The sequence below is a fragment of the Paramormyrops kingsleyae genome, chromosome 6, assembly GCF_048594095.1.
Source record: "Paramormyrops kingsleyae isolate MSU_618 chromosome 6, PKINGS_0.4, whole genome shotgun sequence".
In the NCBI taxonomy this organism is placed as follows: domain Eukaryota; kingdom Metazoa; phylum Chordata; class Actinopteri; order Osteoglossiformes; family Mormyridae; genus Paramormyrops; species Paramormyrops kingsleyae.
Window position 1 is genome coordinate 20,707,484 of NC_132802.1, and position 20,650 is coordinate 20,728,133.

General features: G+C 45.5%; 1 protein-coding gene across 2 annotated transcripts in view; it reads right to left on the reverse strand.

The window, feature by feature from the left end:
- LOC111855146 (plexin-A1-like) overlaps positions 1-20,650 on the reverse strand; it is a 147,187-nt gene that overhangs the window by 114,065 nt on the left and 12,472 nt on the right. For both annotated transcript variants that reach the window (XM_023833862.2, XM_072712861.1), the window contains exons 2-3: positions 13,305-14,658; positions 1,254-1,436 (exon numbers count right to left, since the gene is read on the reverse strand). In XM_023833862.2, the coding sequence (XP_023689630.1) occupies positions 1,254-1,436; positions 13,305-14,471 (1,350 nt within the window). In that variant the 5' untranslated portion in view covers positions 14,472-14,658. The remainder of the gene's footprint in view (positions 1-1,253; positions 1,437-13,304; positions 14,659-20,650) is intronic.

Sequence of the window (20,650 nt, forward strand, 5' to 3'; positions counted from 1 at the left end):
CTCTTGAGAAAAGCAATCTCTGTTTCTGAAGATAATCCTTCAATAGTCTGATAATCTTTGACACCACTATAAAGCTGTGAGGACAGGGCAGTGACTGAGGCCGACCAATCAGAGGAGTGGGCAGGCACAATCCTCCAATCCCACCAGCTCACAGCACAGGCATCATCTAATGCTGCATTCTGTTTAAATCAGAGGTCGGAAGTCTGAGGTAGGAATGACATCACACCCAAATTAACTGTGTTCCAAGTCAGAAAGTCATTTATCAATACCAGGGACTTGTTTCAAAACCAGGACTTCTTGGTTAGCCAGTTGACTAGTCAGATTTAATTTACCCCAGTTATCTTTGATCACTTAGCACAGGCTACCTTAAATCCGACAAGCTGACTGGATAAGCAAGAAATCTTGCTTTTTGTAACAGGTCCCAGTTCTAGCCAGGTTCCCTAATAGCCATTGTTAGCAATATCAGCTGATAAAACACCACAGCAACATGTCCATAGATGGTGGTTGAACAGTACTTTGTGTATGACAAATTTAATGAAACACAAATGAGACATAAGTGCTAATAAACAGCATGAAACTTCAGCTTTCACTTAAGTCTGTAAAGGGCGCAGCCATCTTGAATTACACGGGTTGGGGTTGCAGAGGTTCCTCCGACTTTCTGAGACAGAATTCCGACTTCAGGGGGCATTCCAATTCAAATTTCCGACAATGAACTCGGAATTTCCAACCTCCGAGTCCAAATGGAACACGGAAATATGCTGCATATTCACAGTCCATTGGACCAGTGTAGGGACAGAGAGCGACAGCCTGCACCTTTCATTAATTTACATCACCCCAGTTCCCAGCTAAGACAAGCAACACCATCAAGAAACCTGACGGAAAATGAGTGTAAAGACAGCTTTAATAAAAAGCAGAATGGGTGGGGTATTGAGGTCATCTGCTCTTGCCACAATGTCCTAATTGTAAATCAATACAAACACACTTCTCTGCCTCTAGATAACTACAACATTTCAGACTGCTAACAGCTCAAATGGAGATTCTGCAGAACAACAGAGGACAACATAAATGGGTGTATACATCAACCGCAGGCTACTTGAAAAGTTCACCATCCAACACGGTCTACCGAGGGGAGGGGTGGCCACTGACCAGGAAGTCAGATTTATTTTATTTTTATTTTATACAAACATCACCTGCCCAGATCACTGTGTCATGTGCTCACCAGACGAGGAAGACAGGTTACAGCCGGAGCATACCTTCTTCATCCTCCCGCTGCGGGTGCCGGTGAACACCACCGTGTTGCTCCTGTAGTCATAGGCAGCCACTGAGGTCATGCCGTCTTCCTTGTCCACAAACAGCGGCAAGCCCTCAATGGTGCTGGTTCCACCCAGGGGCTGGTTGAAGTCCTGGCCGCAGAAATTGTCATCGATCTGCAGGGGCTGGAAGAGTGACAACAGTGAACCCGACAGCCATGATGATTTACATATCATTACGAACGCCACACACAGACACGCGCACACACAGACACACACACACACAGACACACACACACATAGACACACACAGACACACACACACTTTGCCACCTAGCACTCATGTTAATGTATGAATCTCTGCCTCATGCAAGCCCCCCTCCAACGCCAACCCCCACCCACCTCACAGTTTTACTCCTAATTCAACCAGTAATTAATTATGAGCCTAACCGGGTCTGGCTAACCCGGTTAGGCAAGGGCTGCTTCTTTGATACAGACTAATAAGTTAGGTGCATATGTGAGGGCAACAGGTAAGCCACGATATCACCGACTTATCTCATGGGTGGTGAGGCTGTAATTGAAAATGATAACAGTATAGCCAGATGTAAGAAGTTCAAAAAAGGTGCCTCCAGAAGACATTCCAGAAGAGAGCTCCACGTTCCCAGCGGAGTAGGTGACCACGCCTGCAGATGCTGCGCCTACAGAATACTGACCCCCAACAGGCCACAGCAGGATCTCATTAATAGCAATGAGGCTGCCTGCACCACACACCCCCCCCCCACATCAGAATCTGTGGCCTCCCACTAAAGCTGCTCATGTATCACCCATCCAGCTGGGGAGGGCGTGGGGGGAGCATCAGACGGAGAAGCAGGTTACCAAGCCAGAAGCCGTGGGCCCAAGAGAACCACGGGCACTCAGAACAACAATAACACCATTCCTGAGCAAGAGGCTGGGCACGTATCCCTGCTCCCACTAATGGCGAGAGCTGAAAGATGAGGCTGCTGGGGGAAGAAGCAGACAGATAGAGTGGGGCAAGGGCGAGTTTTACAGTAGAGGGGAAAACCCTTAGGAATAACATGGCATTCTGCATGAAGGCCCCCTAAACTGCAATCTGATCACAGTAATGGATAAAGAGTCTCATGTAACATATCTTTTCTGAAAAAATGGCTTAATCTGGGTCACTGATGGAGAAACTATGTGGAAAATGCAGGATCACAGCCTCTTTAAAAAAGCGAAACCAGAGTCAGTTATTCCAGTAAATTCCAGTGTGGGTCTGGCCTCCCCTACAATATAAAATGACCACAATTTTGGGGGCCAGTTTTTCACAACAATATTGTTGAAGTGCAGTCAAAACAGAGTCCTGGGAAGAGGTGAGAAGGGATGCGGAAGCTCATACGGTTGACAAAAGGCTTTCTAAACCCACGGGTCCCTAGTCTAAGTCTGGAAGATCATTTACAAATGGAAGAATACAACTCTCTTCGAGAAAACGCGAATAATGTGAAAAAAGCAACAGAGCGGAGTCGCTGGCTTTGGCTACTTTGCTTTGCATATAATATATTACAATATTTAAGTAAAAAGAGCTCTGGTATTGCAATCTGTATTGGTATGGGCAGTTGTGCATCTGAATTGTACCAGAAATTAAAAAATGTGGATCGGCCCCTCCCTAGTATAACAGTAGGGCTGCTTTGTAGGGGCCTAGCTGGCTTGCATTGACTGGGTGTCCAATGAATTCCAACCTGTATTAGAAAATTCTACCACAGAATGTCATTTTATCTGTCTAATGCTCCAAAGAATGTGGGTCAGGCAACGTTTCAATAAGCCAGAGGAGCAGATCAACAATAGTGTGGCTCAAACAAAATTCCATATTTTAGAAAGATCAAGTTAGAGTTCTGACCTCAATCCAATTGAAATGCTGCTTTGTGATCAGAAGCAAACTGTTCAAGAAAAACATGCCAAAAAATACACGTACTGACCGCTTCGTATAGAGGACCGGGCAAAATACCTACTACTACTGCAAAGTATGATCAGAAGCTAAAAAAGGCATTTGGTTGAGACTGCCAATACAGAACAATCCATTAGTTACAAAATATGAGGTTTCACATAATTTACCACCAGTTGATTTGACTTGAATTACCTTGATAGTTTAAACCATCTGTTCCAAAAAGATAAAGCAATAAAACAATGTTTGCCGTAAGTTTCAATAATACTGTCATTATTATGACTGTGATAAAGATCAGACTGGATTTTAGAATAACACAATGTATGAGTCCAAACATTTTTAAATGTTCACTAACTTTTCCTTCGCGTAACCCCCCCACCCAGCCCAACCCCAGTGCTCTCATCATACTGTAGCCGAAGCAATCAGTGATGTAACAGAAGGTGATGTAACACCTCAGGATAAGCTGTAGCTGGCAGCAGCCACCAACAAGGGCTACGAGGGAGACTCGGGGAGGGGGCCGTGGGCTATCAGAGCACCGGAAACAGAACAGCGGTCATCCTGACTTTAGATGTTAATGAATCATATAATGAATCACATATCAGCACTCGTATCCTCTGCTCTCCGCAGACTTCCAGTGCCGGCCTGTTCGCTATGTTTGTTTGTTTCACTGTGACCCATCTTCTCCAATCAAGGAAAAACTTTTCCGGTCTAGAAATTGCACATCCCTGTGGAAAAGCAAGGCAGGGGTGTGGGGGGTGGGGGGGGGGATTGCTCTCGCTGGTCAGAGCTCTATCACAAGACAGAGTGTCAGATGAGGGCAGCAGAATCACAGGACCAAACATGTGAAAGGACCTTTGTTACAGCAGGGACAGACCACGGGGTCCAGTGCTGGGGGGCGAAGGAAGCGACCGCGATTCGGGGGATGAATTTACTACCACATGGCGGGTGGATTTAATGTGAAGAGTCTGAGAACAACTCGACAAAACGGGCCATTCACAAGAAGGCGAGTAGACACAGCAGTCCGTATTCACGTGGGCGTTTATGACGCGCTTTATCAGTGAAGTATTACTCGAGTCCATTGACCAGAGCGCCTCCTTTATTGGGATCCATGAAGATAAGCGGTCATGACACGTCCGTCAGCAGCTTCTGACACTTCCCCATCGCCAACAAAAGGCTGGGCCTCAGCCCCACGCGAATAATCTTAGCCAATGGAGGCCACTCTGCTTCCCGCCGTTTCAATCCGCCCACCCAGGTCACAAAGGTCGACTTTCTCCATTCCTCACTCTGACCCCCCCCCCCCCCCCATCATGGTTTAATTTATAATCCATCCAGGGGGGCTCCCCGTCTGCAGCACAAAGGGAAGGCAGCCAAAGAGGGTGCAGAAAAGAGAACAGGTTTCACACGGCGCCCTTCCTTATGGGCATCTCGTGCCCTGAAGAAGGGGGGGGGGGTAATCAAATCACAGCAATGCATTCTGGGAAAGGTGTTTGGCCAGAGCAGCATCAACACGACCTTGAGATATTTAAAAATGGATAGAAACTCGAAGTGGATTTGGAAAAAAGAATTGATCAGACCACTGTCTTAGAAGTGGGTGCTCCGGGAGCTGGGAAACGTGCAACTACCATGGGGCCGAGAGAGAGAAGGGGAGAGAGAGAGAGAGAGAGAGAGGAAGGAGGAGAAAGAGAGTACATATTTATCTCCAGCGAGGTCTGAAGCCCCAAGCCTCTCTTAGGACAGCACTGTGGGGAGCAAACCATAATAACAAAAGAGCAGAGAGATCTCCTGTAAACAGCAGCAATGGGAGAGAGAGTTAGGTCACCCACAGGAGAATGATGCAACACATCTGACAATTTTCAAAAGTGCTAGGGGGGACAAAATGGAAGAGCCTTATGCTTGCCGGTTATGGAGAAAAAAATCCTAGTTAACCGAGCCCCCAGAAGCAGCACGTTCCTGCAGGCCCCCGAGTCCCTGGTCCGACTGGTGATGCCGGATGCTGCTCTCCGGTGCCGCTCGCTCTTTGTTTTCCCCGGCTGCTGACGGCAGCTTTTTTAATTAGCCCTTAATGGTGGCAGGTCCTGCTCTGAGGCTGCGAGCCAAACACAAAGGAAGGATGGGCTTCGCTGTTGTGCTGGCCTGCCTCTCCCACGGTCCCGGCACGCCAAGCGACATCACCACATTTTCAGGTGCCCCTCCTTAACTGAGCTGTCAAGGCCCCCCCAGGCCTGTTCTCCTCATGCCAGTCCCCTCCTCACTGGGCCACTGGAGACCTCTCAGGTGTTGAGGTGCTGGCAGTAGCTGCAGGCTCTCGACGCTCACGGTCCCAAGGTGATACTGGTGCTGTTTATCAGCCCATTTAGCCATCTTTATTACCTGCTCTTCTTTAGGGGAAACACCTGTTTGTCTCACACCCTCCATCTAATTCAGGTCCTCCTTTGCATTTTTATGGGTCCGTGTGCCAATCCCACCACACCTTGTTTCAGCACTGAAGACCACATTTGACAGTCATCACCACAACTGTGCTTCTGGAGTAAAAGGTGACAGGCTTTGGAAGTCTGACTCCACTGACTGCCTGTCTGCACCACATTCTTCTTTCTCCAGGAAAGTTAAGATAATACACAGACAGGTAACAATGTCAGATTCCTGCATCTGCGCGGGGACAACCTCAAAATCTTCTCATCTTGTAAAACCACTGTCTTCCGCCTGACTGTATCCAGCATGCCATGCACCTGGGCACAGGAAGTGAGAGCAGGCGGAGGGAACAGATGTTCAGATCCGGTGCAGGATTGCTCCGGGCTCAGTCGCCAGCACAGAGCCCTAATTACACACTGGCACACACCCAGCTCACACACGACACATTTACCAGGGAGGAAAGTGGCTTATCGGTACTCCTGACATGCAGGAAGGGTAACTGCACCGACCAGGTACCCACACACTTCAAAGATGAATGAGGTGCTTGGGTGACTCATTTACCCCAAACGTCCCTTGATGACAGAAAGACACGAGCAGCTGTCTCCTTAATTCAGCAGCGGTGGTACCAGATGAGACAGACTTTCATGAGAATTTCTTCAATTCACTGTTGGTAAAGGCTGGGGGTGCAGACACCATCCCAGCCACCGCCGACCCAATTCCAGGCCGCAGGTCGTTGTGCAATGGCAGGCTTAAGCCAGACATCAGACGTGGGCATGCTTCCTCTCACAAGTCCTGGTGAGGAGAAGTGTGACCGAGCCACTGGCAAGATCAGCGACCCCTTTTTCTATAAAAGGAGCATCAGTTCTGAGCTGTTCACATGGCACCACGATGCAGCGGAGTGACTCCCTAGCGAGCATGCGGTTCATTGGAAACGCAATATTGTAAGACCAACCCCCCTCCCCCCCCAGGGAAATGCCTCTAAATAAAGATTTATGCCAATCCTGACCCTAGGTCAATCCTCCCTTCACATCAACCAAAGAGTCTCAATGATGACAAATGGGGGTCCTCTCCCACCAGACAGGAAGCAGAACAGTGGGGGAAAAGCTTAAAAAGCCCCCCTCCCCATGGTAGAGGGAAGCCCTGTCCCTAAAACTCTAAACATCCCCCACCATGCAGAGAAGCGTGCATGCGGCAGGCCACCACAACAATTAATCTTCTATTACATGCAATGCCGCCCTCATTATGTATTTACAATGATCTATTGATACTTTCAGCACTAGCTTCAGAGCAGCAACTTTTGCAGATGTTAATCTGCGTGACATGAAAGAGGCTGCATAGTACCACTCTAATCCAATTAACCCGCTGCCCCCAGCCCACAAGGCCTGCTCTCCAGCATCCATACTGGCCAGGCACAGAAACTTCACAAATCAGCGCTTTCGAAGAAAAGCCCGTCACTAAATAGATTTTGGGAACGAACCCACTGGCAACTGCTGGAGTCCAGGTGGGGCAGGTTCATTATCTGTCATTAATCATTAAGTGAAGGACCCCGAGCGATTTGAGCGGCCGGAGCACAGCCACAGAGAGAGCAGCTGAGAACCGGCAATGGGGGGGGGGGGATGGGTATAATTGCCATATTTATACAAGATTACACTGTTGGAAAGCTTTCACTTCAGGAAACAAAAAAAAGGCAATCATCATAAAAGCAAATGCTGTCACGCCAAGATGTTTTTCCCATTAGAAAGTTTTTTTTTATATACATTCTAATGTTGCATCAATTGCTGTGAAGTACAGAACAGTTCGGAATGGATTCCAAGCAGGAAGCCCGATGGGACGACGTGTCAAGGAAGTGAGGCATTCCAGCGCAGACTCTGTCCTGCATATGGCCATCAACTGGCCTTAATGGCCCCACAATGGATGATGGGCGGCAAGTGTAGTTCCTGTTACAAAGAAAGGGGCCACACTGTGTGATTCAGCACAATAGTGACAACCATTAGCCATGAGCTGAAATGCTTTATCAAACCTGACGTACATAGATATTCACGCATATTTAATCTGCTGTTGTTGTAAACATGTTTAAGTGAAGGAACTTGAGATCTGGTTCTGCCCACAAATAACCATAAATGGTCAATGCAAATGAGATGCATCTTTATGTAATATGCAAATCAAGGGTTTCTGCTTGCAAAGTCTGACAGATGTGACTGTAATTTTTTTTCAAATAATAAAAAATCAAGGGGAATTTTAAACAGTGCAAGGCAGTGGTTCTTCTTACAGTGGTAAAGGCACGACAAAAGCACAGGGGCCTAAAATACAGTTATCACAAACAAGAAAGTGTGTTGAATAGACCACATCTCTGCGGCGGTAAATTCCGTCAGCTCCACGGAACACACTATACCCGGAATAAACAAGAAGATAAAGAGAATGTAGCAACTTGCTGCCCTCAGGGCCAGTGTGACTGTAGCTGCCGGGGGCAAACTCACATCATCGCCACCAAATTTCGACATGCTACTGGCATCTACAACAGGGGATGCCCTGTGTGCTGCTTTGCCAAAGCAGTCAGGAGATTCACATGTGCTACCTAAGACTCTACATGAAGAACCAGGCCATCCAGCTACTATATATGTCAATGTTATGTCACCATTACAGATAACATGCACATTAATATAATGAAACTGCTTTCAACTGAAAAAAGTAGTTTGAATTAGCACTAGATGCTCTTATTGCAATGTGAGTGCAGTCGACGGCACTGATTACATTAAGGAAACTGGACATTAGTTTTTACATTTGCCCGTTCACCCGCAGCATATGGAAACGTGATGTAGCCCCTGGCTAGTATTGCTAAGCCATCCGACACGGAAGGCATGAAGGAGCTGAAAGCTCAGTAAGATATCCCCAATCAGTATGCCAGTTCACTCTTGTAGGTGCCCGTCGTCAGAAAGCAAACAGCAGTCAGACCCGGTAGGTGTACAGAGGAATGACAGAAGAATCCGCTCATAAGCCAGTCATCATAATTAGCAAAATAAGATAAGATAAACCTTATTAATCTCAGTGCAACTAGTGACAGTTACATATATGTTCCGTTCATGGGAAAAGGTGACAAGGCGTAATATTTGAAAGAGCAAATTAAATTCGCCAATGCAAATACATGTAGTCTTAGGCTTACATAAATCAATGGAAGAATCAATAAATCCCACTTGACAGTTAGATTTACTGTTTGTCACGTCAAAGTGCAGCTCGGCAATACAAACTGTTGGCATGCAAGCAGTGATTTGGCCGCTTTACCTGCATTTCCCTTGTTTACGATGGGTGTCACCGCTCTGTCCAAAATGCTATGTACACATGCCCCTGCATTTCCATTAATATGCACATTTTTTTCCTATCAAGTTTTCATCGATAAACCAGAGATTTTGCACATGTACATTTCAGGCTTCTCTTTCTGCGTATGATAACCCCTGCATGCCATCACTGTCACTAAGGACATTTCTGTTTCGTGTCCTATTCCCCACACAGCACAGGAAACTCCATGCTGTCCCTCACACAGCTCAGCTCTGGGAGCAGCACCGTGTCACTCAGAGTGTCGGCATGAAGCTGCCACGTGTTCTTTTGCATGTTCCCACGGTCGGCCGCACATCCCAGGCACCGCGAGCTGGGCCCTGGCGCCGAAGGCCTCCCTGCCAGATGTGGACTTCTTCGAACATCAGCAAGCAGAATACTGCTTCACAGATCCTCCCCAACGCACCGTAGGGCACAGCAAATACAGCTGTATATGATGACCGCTAAACAGCAACATAATTCCACACACACCCCCCCCCCCCTTCCTTTTACTCAAACATCAATAAATAATTACGCTGGCAATTAGTTCATTAGCATCAGGCCCATCTCATTGGGGGACTTGCAAGAGACACACTCCACCAATGAAAGGTCACAGAAGACATCTAGCCTCTGACCAACTGTGCCTGTAGTTATTGATCTGCATCTCACACTCCCTGGAGAGGCAAATTACACACTTTTCATTTCACTCTCCATGCAGACAGGGCACTGCTAAGCAAAATCCAAACAATACAGTTCTGATCTCTCTCTGACACTCTTCCTCCTTACTAAATGTATACATATTTGTTTAGCTGACACTTTTATTCAAAGTAGCTTACAAGCACAGCCATCTTTATGCAGCTGGATATTTCACTGGAAGTATTCAGGTTAAAGAACCCTTTTTTAAGGTTAATTCAGCATTAGATCCTCCTGGGAATTTCAGATTAGAACGGCGTGTCCTTAGCAGCTACACAATCTGCTAGATGCAAAGTTTTGGCATAGCAATCCTCAGGTACAATCAGTGATGAGACTGAATTACTTTCAGGCTTCCAGTGGGAGAGAGCAAGTGAATACATAAAATCCCTGAAGCACTGGAAAGACAGTGGGGAGAATGTAACAATGCAATGGTTCACCATGTATGTCTTGGTATGGAAACTGCTATAAGCAACATGCCTGCATAGCTAGGGTAGAAAAAAACTGCACTCAAGAATATTCTAGAAGTGTCCATTGACCAAAGGCCATGGACCAGGCATATTTACAAGCAGACAACTACTGTGACAGAAAAATGAATGACTTTTCCCAGAGTTCTTTCTAAAAAGAAAAACTAAAAAACTTAACACTAAACCAAACGTGGATATTTAGTCCAAGGGTTTCCCTATCAAGTCAGCAGGGGCCCTAATGTGCGTTGTTGTAAACCGTCAACAACCTGCAAACTTCATAATTTGATGGGAAGAAGGAGGTGACCTGAGCATATGCAAGATACCAGAAACACAAGCCATTAAAGTGCCAAGGCCATTTTGAGAGATCAAAGCCTTTGACCAGAATATAACTGAAGTTTACAGCCCACCAGACAAATGAGCATTCCTAGATGGGGGATAACAGCCGCAGTACATTTCCCAAAGCGGTCTTTAAACGTGCTCCTGTAATCTGTCCAAGGTTAATGAGGGCACCATCATCACACCTCTCCTTACCCCACAAAATACCCAAACGTTAACCCTGGACTGACCCTCCTCCACCATGCACAAGGTGCTGCCCCCACTGTACATCTCAGCGCGTGGGGAAATGGTCCGTGCGGGCAAGCGAGGCCAGTTACACGCCTGGCAGCAACACGCGCTTGTACAACAGAATGAGAACAAGAGAAACCAGGGCAGAACAGCAGCAGCTGCCTAAATTCCCAAGGACGCCTCAAACGGGTCATTATAAGGACTAAAAGCTACAGAGATCCACAAGCACACAAACAGCTGCTAAGGGAAGGTGACCCATAATGGTTCAGTTGCTGCTTCTGGGCTTGGGGTGAGACAGTGGTGTGGAATATATATAAAATTTTATATACAAACACATACATACACACAATCCAGACACACAGACAGATGATGGATTGCAATGCTGGCACTATCAAAGTCAGAGTCAACCCCCCCCCCCCCCCCCCCCAACATGTCATCACACAGCTCAGCATCACAGATCTGCATACGAGTGAGACAAATGGCTTATATCTATTCCCTCCGTAACATGCAAAGGTCAGGAGACTCCTTAGAAAAAGAAATCCCTTGACAAGCTAGAATGAGTCCATGCAGAGCACGTTTGACAGAGAGGTCACCAGTTACTCAAAATGCAGAGTGAATGCTGAACGGGGGAACCTCAGTCACTGTTTTCCCCATGATATCGCATGAATCAATTGTCAATACTGAAGACAGATGTCAATACATAGTGAAGTTCTTTGACATTCCTTAGAAAAATGGTGTCATCCCAGTACTGAAGTAGTCCATTATAACCAGTCCAACCCATAATTTCAAGGTGAGAGCAAATGACACACAAAACCTGTTCCCCTCTCCCAATTTTCACCAGAATTTCATTCTTCTTTGAAATTTTGAAGATGTAAAGAACAACTACCCCCCACCACATATATACACACAGGTTTGTAATTATATCTTTGTGGGGACTCTCCATTCATTTCAATGGGAAAAACTCTAATCCCAACATGACGGCCTTAACCCCTACCGGCCCTAACCTTAACCATAAGTAAACAAACATTTTGATTGCATTCACAGGTCTTTGTGGAGACCTGAAAAATTGTCCCCACAATGTCCAAAAAAAAAAACTGTGGCCAGTGATGGCACTCCCCCCACCTCCCCCAACTTAGCAATCATACTGTCACGACAGCACCCATCCCACCCAGTTGGTAAATTTCAAGGCAGTGGCCCTTGACTTTGTGTTGTTGATGGAATTTCGTCCTTGAGAAAAAAAAATCACTGGAGACCCCTGCACTTGACACTTACACGATTCACTGGATCCTTCCCAGAAACATGCAAAGCTAATACAAACAACTCTTCACTGGATGGACTCCACACACTGACCATACTGAGGTCATGCCAGTGAAGCTTAGTGCCTTGCCACAAGGAGGAGAATTAGGCTTTTAAAAAATGAGGTGCAGATTACGGTAGTAGGAAGCGGTGAATGTCAATCGGCGATCCCGCATGTTACGTGGTGAATATGACATGAGAATTACATTTCTTGGCAAGAATGGGAGACGGTGTTATCGGCCAATTTGGTCCAAACATTAGCTGGTGTGATTTGCTGACAGACTGCAGAAGCAGCAGGATGTGGCTTCCACGCCTCATTGGTGCGCTCGTCAGTGTTTGGCACAGTTATAGCTACTGCCACTCTGGCTTCGCAGACACAGCTAACCATCGCTAATATTCAAAGAGGATCATACAATACCAGCATCAGGTGTAAAATGCTACGGTAATATTCAACAACTGATATTTCTTTTTAATCAGGGGAGATTATTATCCTGTGTACAATTAATTAGGAAATTTATGTGCCATGACAGCTATTTATTTCACCAAATATTCAAGTGTTTGAAGAGAAAACAAGACTACTCAGGCACCTGAGGATTCCCAAACAGCAGCATTCATTAACAAAAAATGGCAAATCTAGCAACTGGTAATTGCTGAGGAGTTAAGAGCTTTATTTGAGGGGAGGGGTGTGATGACAAGCACTGCCTTCACACTACCTCACAGCTTGCTCACCACTCCACACTCCTCCAGCCCTGTTAATTAACTGTTCAAAGGTATATTACACCTAACTAGGCCTGAGGGGGATCTTGCCATCACCATCATAGTTTGCCTAATCTCCACCCAATAGCACACGAGAATGCAGTGTACTACTTCAAAGACCGATCACCGGAAACACTGCAGTGGAAACACACAGATGGCATACTAAATATCACTGCATGCTGCATTCTGGGACAGCACAGCCACAGGATGTCGACCAACCCCACGAAAAGGCAATGCCACAAGAGTCCGTATCAGTGTCATCCCAGTTACATTAAGCATGCACACCCTTGCCCTCATGTTACAAAGAGCCACTCACTGACATCAGGCCAGACCTCAGAGCAGACTCTCAGGAGAGTTCAGCAGCCTGAAGACGGCAATGAAGTGCAGAGCGACAGAACACAAATCCCAGGAGCAAATAATGAACTCTTCTTGGTGTAAGAATTGACCAGAGTTTCTTGAAGACCATTTGTATGATAAAACCTTATCCTTACGTAGCAAACCTGAGACATTTTTCAGAGAGGAAGACAGGGAAAAGCAAAAGCGACAGGATGGAAATGTGATTTTTAGGGTCCTTTATATAGAGCAGAACTTTCTGAACGGTCTGCTGAATGCTTTAAGACTTACCGAGTTAATACAAGTTAGCTCCTTGTTTAGCAGCCATGGCAGAGACAGCTTGCCTTCACCCTTGTAGCATGACTGGATGCGTTCCTTGATCTTTTCCTTGATTCGACGTAGTGTGAAGAGGCAGAGCGCTGACTCCTTAGGTGGTTTGGCCCTATTCTTTTGGCCCTGCGAGAAAACTGTGAACAGGATGTCCTCCTTCTCAGAGATTCCCAAAGAGCGAGCGAGCAGCCGACCGGGCCGAGTAAGGTAGGCATCCTGGATGAGCCGGTACTCCACACCGTCCTTGGTACAGCCAATAGGGAACTCCACATAGGAGTAGAACTTAGGGTCATCCACACATAGGCGCACAATCTTGGAGGTGAAGAACTGCTCACCGCTAGCATCAGGTGAGGTGAGCTGCGTGTCCAACTGCAAAGTCAGGTAATAGACAAACTGCTCGCTACTGAATCCGTAGATGTAATAGATGTCAAATGCTGGAAACTTTGACAGCGTATCAGAGGGGATTTTCAGCTGAGAAGAGACAAACTCATCCTGGTAGACAAAGCTGAACATATCAGCGTTCTCCTCATTGGCCATCAGCTTGCGGCTAGATAATGTGGGAAAGTATTCCGACTTGCCATCAATAGGTGTGCCAACAAAGAGCTTGCTGTTGAGGCTGTCCATCCCTTCAATGATGACACCTGACATGGTACCTGACTCATTCACACTGGATAGGTAGTGTTCCTTGCGGTGGTGCGGCTCACCCAGCTTGAAGAGGTCATCCAGTCTAAGGAACTGGCAGATCCCCTGGGAGGTGCTTCCACAGGCAATGAGACGGTTTTGAGCATAATCCACCAGCAGTAGCTTGTTGACGTTGATCGTCTGTGCCAGTTCGTGCGGGCAGGACTGCACACTCGGTGGCGGGTAACACTTCTCGTTGTCCACCACCGGGCCGGTCATATGACTACGTAGCTTCGTCAGGTTGCTAGATAGCTTGAAGATCCAGTTGACTGCACCCAGGTACACCTCGCCTGTCTTGTTATGGATCACCATGTGTGTCAGGCCTCCGTCCAGCGGGGAAAAGGTCTTGAAGGGCATGGGCGTAATGCGGGCCACAGCCAGGATGAGTGGTAGCCCCTGGAGGAGCAGGAGGAGCAAGCTGCTCATCAGTCTCGTGCAAGACCACATTTTCACGCACTGCCCCTGTACAGCCAAGGTTAGATAGTGGGCTCTTCCTCCTGCTCCTTCGTCCGGCTTGGCTGCACCACGTTAATGATTTGCGGGGGGAGGGAACACACTTATAGACCAGACGTCCCGTTTTTCACTTGCCGTAGAGCTGTCATCTATAACATCAGCAGTGGCACGGCCAAGAGCCCTACAAGTGGGAGGGGGAGAGGGAAAAAAAAAACACATTATGAGCTGCAGTGGAACATTTCCTATTGATTTTGCATTCTGTGGTTTAAAACACCAGAGAAGCCCAGCCAAACAGGAAGGTGGGTAGAAACATTCACAACACATATGTAGCAATAAAGTAGAATGGGACCTGGGGGAAATATCCCATACAACATTTAATTACTAGGATGGGCATCCTGGGCTACAGGGGGCTGCTGTCAGACAAGACTAAACACAGCAGAATGCAGCATAAGACAAGCATGGATTAACCATGGATATGAAGGCCTATCTTACGATGCTTACTGTATCAGGTATGGTTAGAGGCTAGTTGGTGGTCTGAATGTGCTACTTCCACCGTCACAGACTTTTCACAACTAACAACAGGAATGTGGTGAGCAGTGGTGTTTTATTTGGGCACATTTTTGTTCCTTGGGCCTCAATTAAGTAATGACAGGTACACAAACAATCTTGGTTATCTATATCTCATAAGCACCGACCAATCTTTCGGGTTCCGCCTCAACACACTCACAAGAGAGTCAACGCATTCCCCAATGCAACCCAATCAGTCCGGATGATCTACGGCATAAATTCCCTGCTTGCAAGCCCATTGGAACAAAAACCTTTGCCTGAGCTGACAATCGTTGCGGCACAAATTTCCCAGAGTGAGAGGATTGCCTCCATTTAGCTGCACTTAGTCCTAATTCGCCACTTATTGCTAAGCTAATTCTTGTTATGGGGGAAAAAAGCCCTAACATACAAGCACGGGTGTGTGCTCACACACAGATACACACTCACAAGGCACATAAAAATCCATCAAAATTTTAAACCAAAGCACTTTGCAGAGATCAATGCTTTTACGGGACAATCACTGGGGAAAGGAATTAAAATGTGCAGAAAAGGCCATTTTATTGCCATACCTTCAAGGTCTTATCACAGCAGCCGACATCCATCACTTCCTCTACACCCTACAAAACCTAAAAATAAAATGCTGCCATTCCAATAGTTCTTCTCCACAAAGGAAATACCTAATGCCAATGAATTCAAACACAGTGCCTGGGCATCCAAAGCACTGAAAATGCTGAATATGTAAATCAGCGCTGCAATTAACTGCAGCCAGAATCGGTTTCTGTGCGTGTTAATGTAATCCAAAATGAAATACAATTACATTTTCAAAACAACATTAGCTCTAAACTACGAGGAATAAATAAATCACTCAAATCACTTGATTTAAATGGGACAAAAAGAGGCGCACCATATAAATTACTGTTCAAGTGTTTAAAAGTATTAGTATAGCATTTCTTTGAAATAAATTAGCATTTCCTCGAATATATTAGCTAAATTGAAAAAAATGCAAATATCCCACAGAGCCAGCATTAACAGATTTCCTCTGAAGATGAGCCAAGGAAGGTGGTGGTGGGGGGTGGGGGGGGGGTTTTGGGCAGAACCTGAACACACCAAGTATGTCACTAGATATATGTCACTGATGCTCTGGGAGGAGGGGCAGCCTATGGGAGCCCAAACAGTTTTCAGGTCCCAGGTGTGTTTTATTGGCTATCAACCCCTTCCCCCCCCAAAACGCACACACAAAAAGCCTAATTACACATGTATGCATTCACACTGCATGCTTAGCACACGCTACTGGTTTCCATGCCCCTAATCTGACCCAATGCCCAACCACTGCCTTGTGAGCTAGCACTAATTAGACACCTTCCATCGTTACTGTTTACAGCAGGTGTCTACCTCAGTAATGCTAAAGGTGCAGCACCCACAGAGGGTGAGTGACTCCGCTCCTGTTATCGGAAAGTCACCAGTTCAAATCCCATGGTTGGCAGAATGTTGGGCCCTGGTGCAATGCCCTTAACCCTGAGTTCTGCAGGGGCGCTACATGCTGGCTAACCTTGTGCTCTGAGCCCGAAGCTGGCTCTCACCTTTATACGTGTCTGCATCTCACACAGAGAGCATGATGGGATAAGGAAAAGCTACCTGACTGATGTCACAGAAATGAATAAGGCATCACTATTCTATACTTAAACACTTACAATTATTTATTTTTTTTACTATATGGTGTTACGGCTGTTTCTGGTGGGGATTATTGTTGGGAGCGTTCCTATTTTTTTTTATTTACCTGTGCAAAGCTGTGGGATAATAAAATAAAAATGTTCCCCTTCGAGATCAATAAAATACAGGCCATAAGGAAACAATGGAGTGGGGAGACAGCAGAGATAAACAGCTAGCTGGCTACATTCGGGGCTGGGAAATGTATCGACTTAAGGCAAAGCGTTAATTTTAAAGTCATAATGCATTATTTCTTTGACACAAAGCAGGGTTTCATTATTCTTAGCAGGGTAACTTGTCGAATTTCTGGTAGTCTGGCCTAAATATAGGTGAATGAAGATGAACTGCATCTGAACTGCTGTCCCTTAAATCTGAAGTTATCGGTAACGCTTTACTTCACAGGGCACAAATAATATAGTATTATACCGTTACTTATGCATTATGCATTAATTAACCACAAACTAAGTCTTAGTTACATACTGATCTCATGTTAATTCATCATTAATGATTCATGACCCATGCTTTAAAGCAGTTACTATATTTGGTACTGTATCTGTTAATTCTATAAACCTTTGTGAACTACTGAAGGAACTACTGAAGGAACAAGTCATGAGTAACACACGTTAAATACTGATCTCATATTTGATCATCATTAATGAATAATGATGTACCTTTCATCCCAAGCAGTTACTATATTTGTTAATTCTATAAACTTTTGTAAACTACTGAAGGAACAAGTAATGAATATACAAGTAAAATACTGATGAGTTATTACATGCCAGCTCAATGAGTTATTACTAAGTATTTGTACCCTGCCAAGTAACATGTTACCAAGTTATCTAGCTAAACAAATCCAGCTTCTTGATACAGGACTCCAGTTTATTTTGCTTTAAAAAATTGCCAGATGGAGGCAAAGGATAAAAATAATGCTATTTGCACGATTTGTTTTATTTTATTGAAGGCATAAACTTTAAAATCTTAAGATCTTTCATGTTATTCTGTGCACTTTCAGTGGTTGTCAGGTTCTTGTTCTTAGAGCCATTTGCCAAATAGGTTTTAGATGTTAGATCAATCATGCTGCTGAAATTAGATACTACGTCGATCTGCCTGTTGAGTACCTGAGATTATACGTACATGTGGTATATGTATTTTCAATGCCTTTTTGAAAATATTCAAATTCAGCAATTAGTAGTTTTCTTGGAAATGAATAAGCTGCACATCACAAGTTTAACTTAAAACATTAAACAAATATTAAAATATTAAAATAGCATTCTCACAAGCTTGAGAATTTTCTGGAAAACATCTTATGGTGAAATAGTGTTTGTTCTATTGTGTAGAGCAATTTACCTTAATTTTCAAGATGTATTAAAGTGGTGTCATTTGTTGCCCCAATTTGATGATTTTTAACCATTTCCCCCAAATAGGTAGCCAAAAATCAAAGAACACAAAATGTTTTTAAATCTTTCGACTTAACTCACAAACAATTTGCATGACAAGATGTGTATCTTTGCTCAGTTTTTAATTAGTTTTGTAATGTTTTCTCATCTCCGTAACTCTTGCCCTGGATTTCATGGAGTACGTTTGTTTATTACAGAAATAAATGCTAATTCAACAAAACTGATTAAGTTGCCCTCAGGCTAAAATGATAGTTTAAACAATGAAGCTGCATAATGAGTCTGTCTTCAAACTAATTTTAAAAAATCAGAGAAAATTGATACATTATAGTAATGAATGACCCATAGACTCTCCTTTGCGTTAATTGTAAAATAATTTAGGGATTCAGAGTGTAAATATGCATGATTGTAAATTTTTATGTTAGGTATGGTTAATTGCGATTAGTCCCAGAAAACTGTGCAATGAATTTGGAATTTTTTTAATGATAGATTAAAAACTGGAAAAATGTCCCCACAAGATCAAAATAACAGGTTTTTACCACATTGTGGGGATATTTGGCCCCCACACACACTATACAGTATATATATGGATGGAAATACATCTTGTTGCCTTTACCAGCACAGACAATAAGAGAGATGGAAATAGAAAAACAACAAGTGCAGCTGTTTAGTAGACAGGCTGTCCCACAATATAAACTCCCCCTTTATAAATAAGCCTGGCATTGCAGTGCAGGAAGAACGAATGGGGGGATGGGAGGGAAAAAGATAAAAATCAGCCAGCCACAAAGACCACTCCGTAAGAGAACAGAACGGTGCAATCTGTGATTGGGGAGCTTTGAGAGACACTTCTACTGACAATGTAAATCAGCAGCGCACACAGCGCTCACCGTACTGTCACAGGCGGGAAAAGCCGCGGCGAGTGGGCGTGCAGACGGGTCGCCGGCTGACAGTCCGCGCGCGGCAAGGGAAGCCAGCCGCCCCTGCAGCGTACACGACCGCTGTGTGCCTCCAAGGCGGAAAGGCAGCTGTGCCCCTCCCTGCACTCAAAGTGGGGTCTGTGTAAGGCACAGGTGGGGGATTAAGATTGGGGGGGGGGGGCGCATCTGTTGGGCAGTTGCTGCACCAGCCACTCGTGTGTAGATTTGGGAGGGACCCCACAGAGTTAGAGACTCCGCCCTCGCCCCCACCACACAACAATGTCTATAGAAACAGGCCACAAGTGGGTGTGACCATGCACATCTCCCAGGCTTTCAGGTCCTATTAAAAAGGGGTGGGGGTGTCACCCCCTGGGGAACTAAGCTATTGTGCTAGAGCTGAGTGTCGTAGACGTGCATGTTTACTGTAACATGTCCAATCTGTCAGGGTCTCGAGAGGGGAGGACGGGAAAAGTGTGCGTGTGTGTGTGTGTGTGTGTGCACGCATGTGTATACATTATGTTTATGTTACATTGTGGGGACCAAATGTCCCCTCCAATGTAATAAAACCCTGTTTTTTTGGTGTTGTGGGGACCATTTTTCAGGTCCCCACAAATATCTGTGAATGCAATCAAAAAAACTAAAAATGCCAAGTCTCGTATTTTGTTTGGTTACTTACATTTAAGGTTAGGGCTGGGTAGGGGTTAAAGTCATCATGTTGGGATTAGAGTTTTCCCCACAGAAATGAATGGAGAGTCCCCACAAAGATATAATTACAAACCTGCATGTGTGTGTGTGTGTGTGTGTGTGTGTGTTGAGCTGATCCCCAAGTCACAAACAACACTTAATCCTTGTATCATTCGATCTCACACACCCGCAGCCCTCTGCTCAGATACAGCCATGGGTGATTTCTTCCTAATCTTGCAGGTGACCCCAGTCACTCTTTCCTTAACCAAATCCACCAGGCTGAAATCTGAAGGGGGTTAGGGCTTGGTGGGGTGCGGGGGGGTTGGGTAGCATTTCCACGGAGCCCCCACTGCCGACCAGGGGCACCAGAACCCGAAGAGAGGAAATGAAAGGGACCCCTGCACCAAATCCACACATGTCTGCTTCAACTCTGCCTCTTCGTTTTTTAATTAATCCTTCCTCCTGAGAGAAGACACTTAAGAGGAGAAATAATACATTAAAAAAATGTCCTATACCTTTTTTTCAGCCATAAATGCTCTTAACCATTTATTATACGTTGCATGGCCTGCTTACAGAACAGCCACTGCAATATTTGTCCCAAAGTTGGTCAACAGTCAAGGCAAACGTGCTACTCACAGTCTACTACTCACCCCCCCTTCCACCCTCCCCTCATTCTACATCGCTCCACTCTAACTAACCCCAGACCCTACCCTCCTTCCCGCCCCCCACACACTAGCATACATTTACCCTTTGCATAAACACCTCTCCTCACGCTGGTTCCTGTCTGCTCGTCTCATATCTGTATGCCAAATATTTACGAGAGCCGCACGCACCTTAATGGACCATCCACTACAGCTGCCTGTCTAGGGGTCTGAGTAGCTAAATCCGCCTTGTGCCACGCCTAAGCGAACTGAAGCTGGACCGG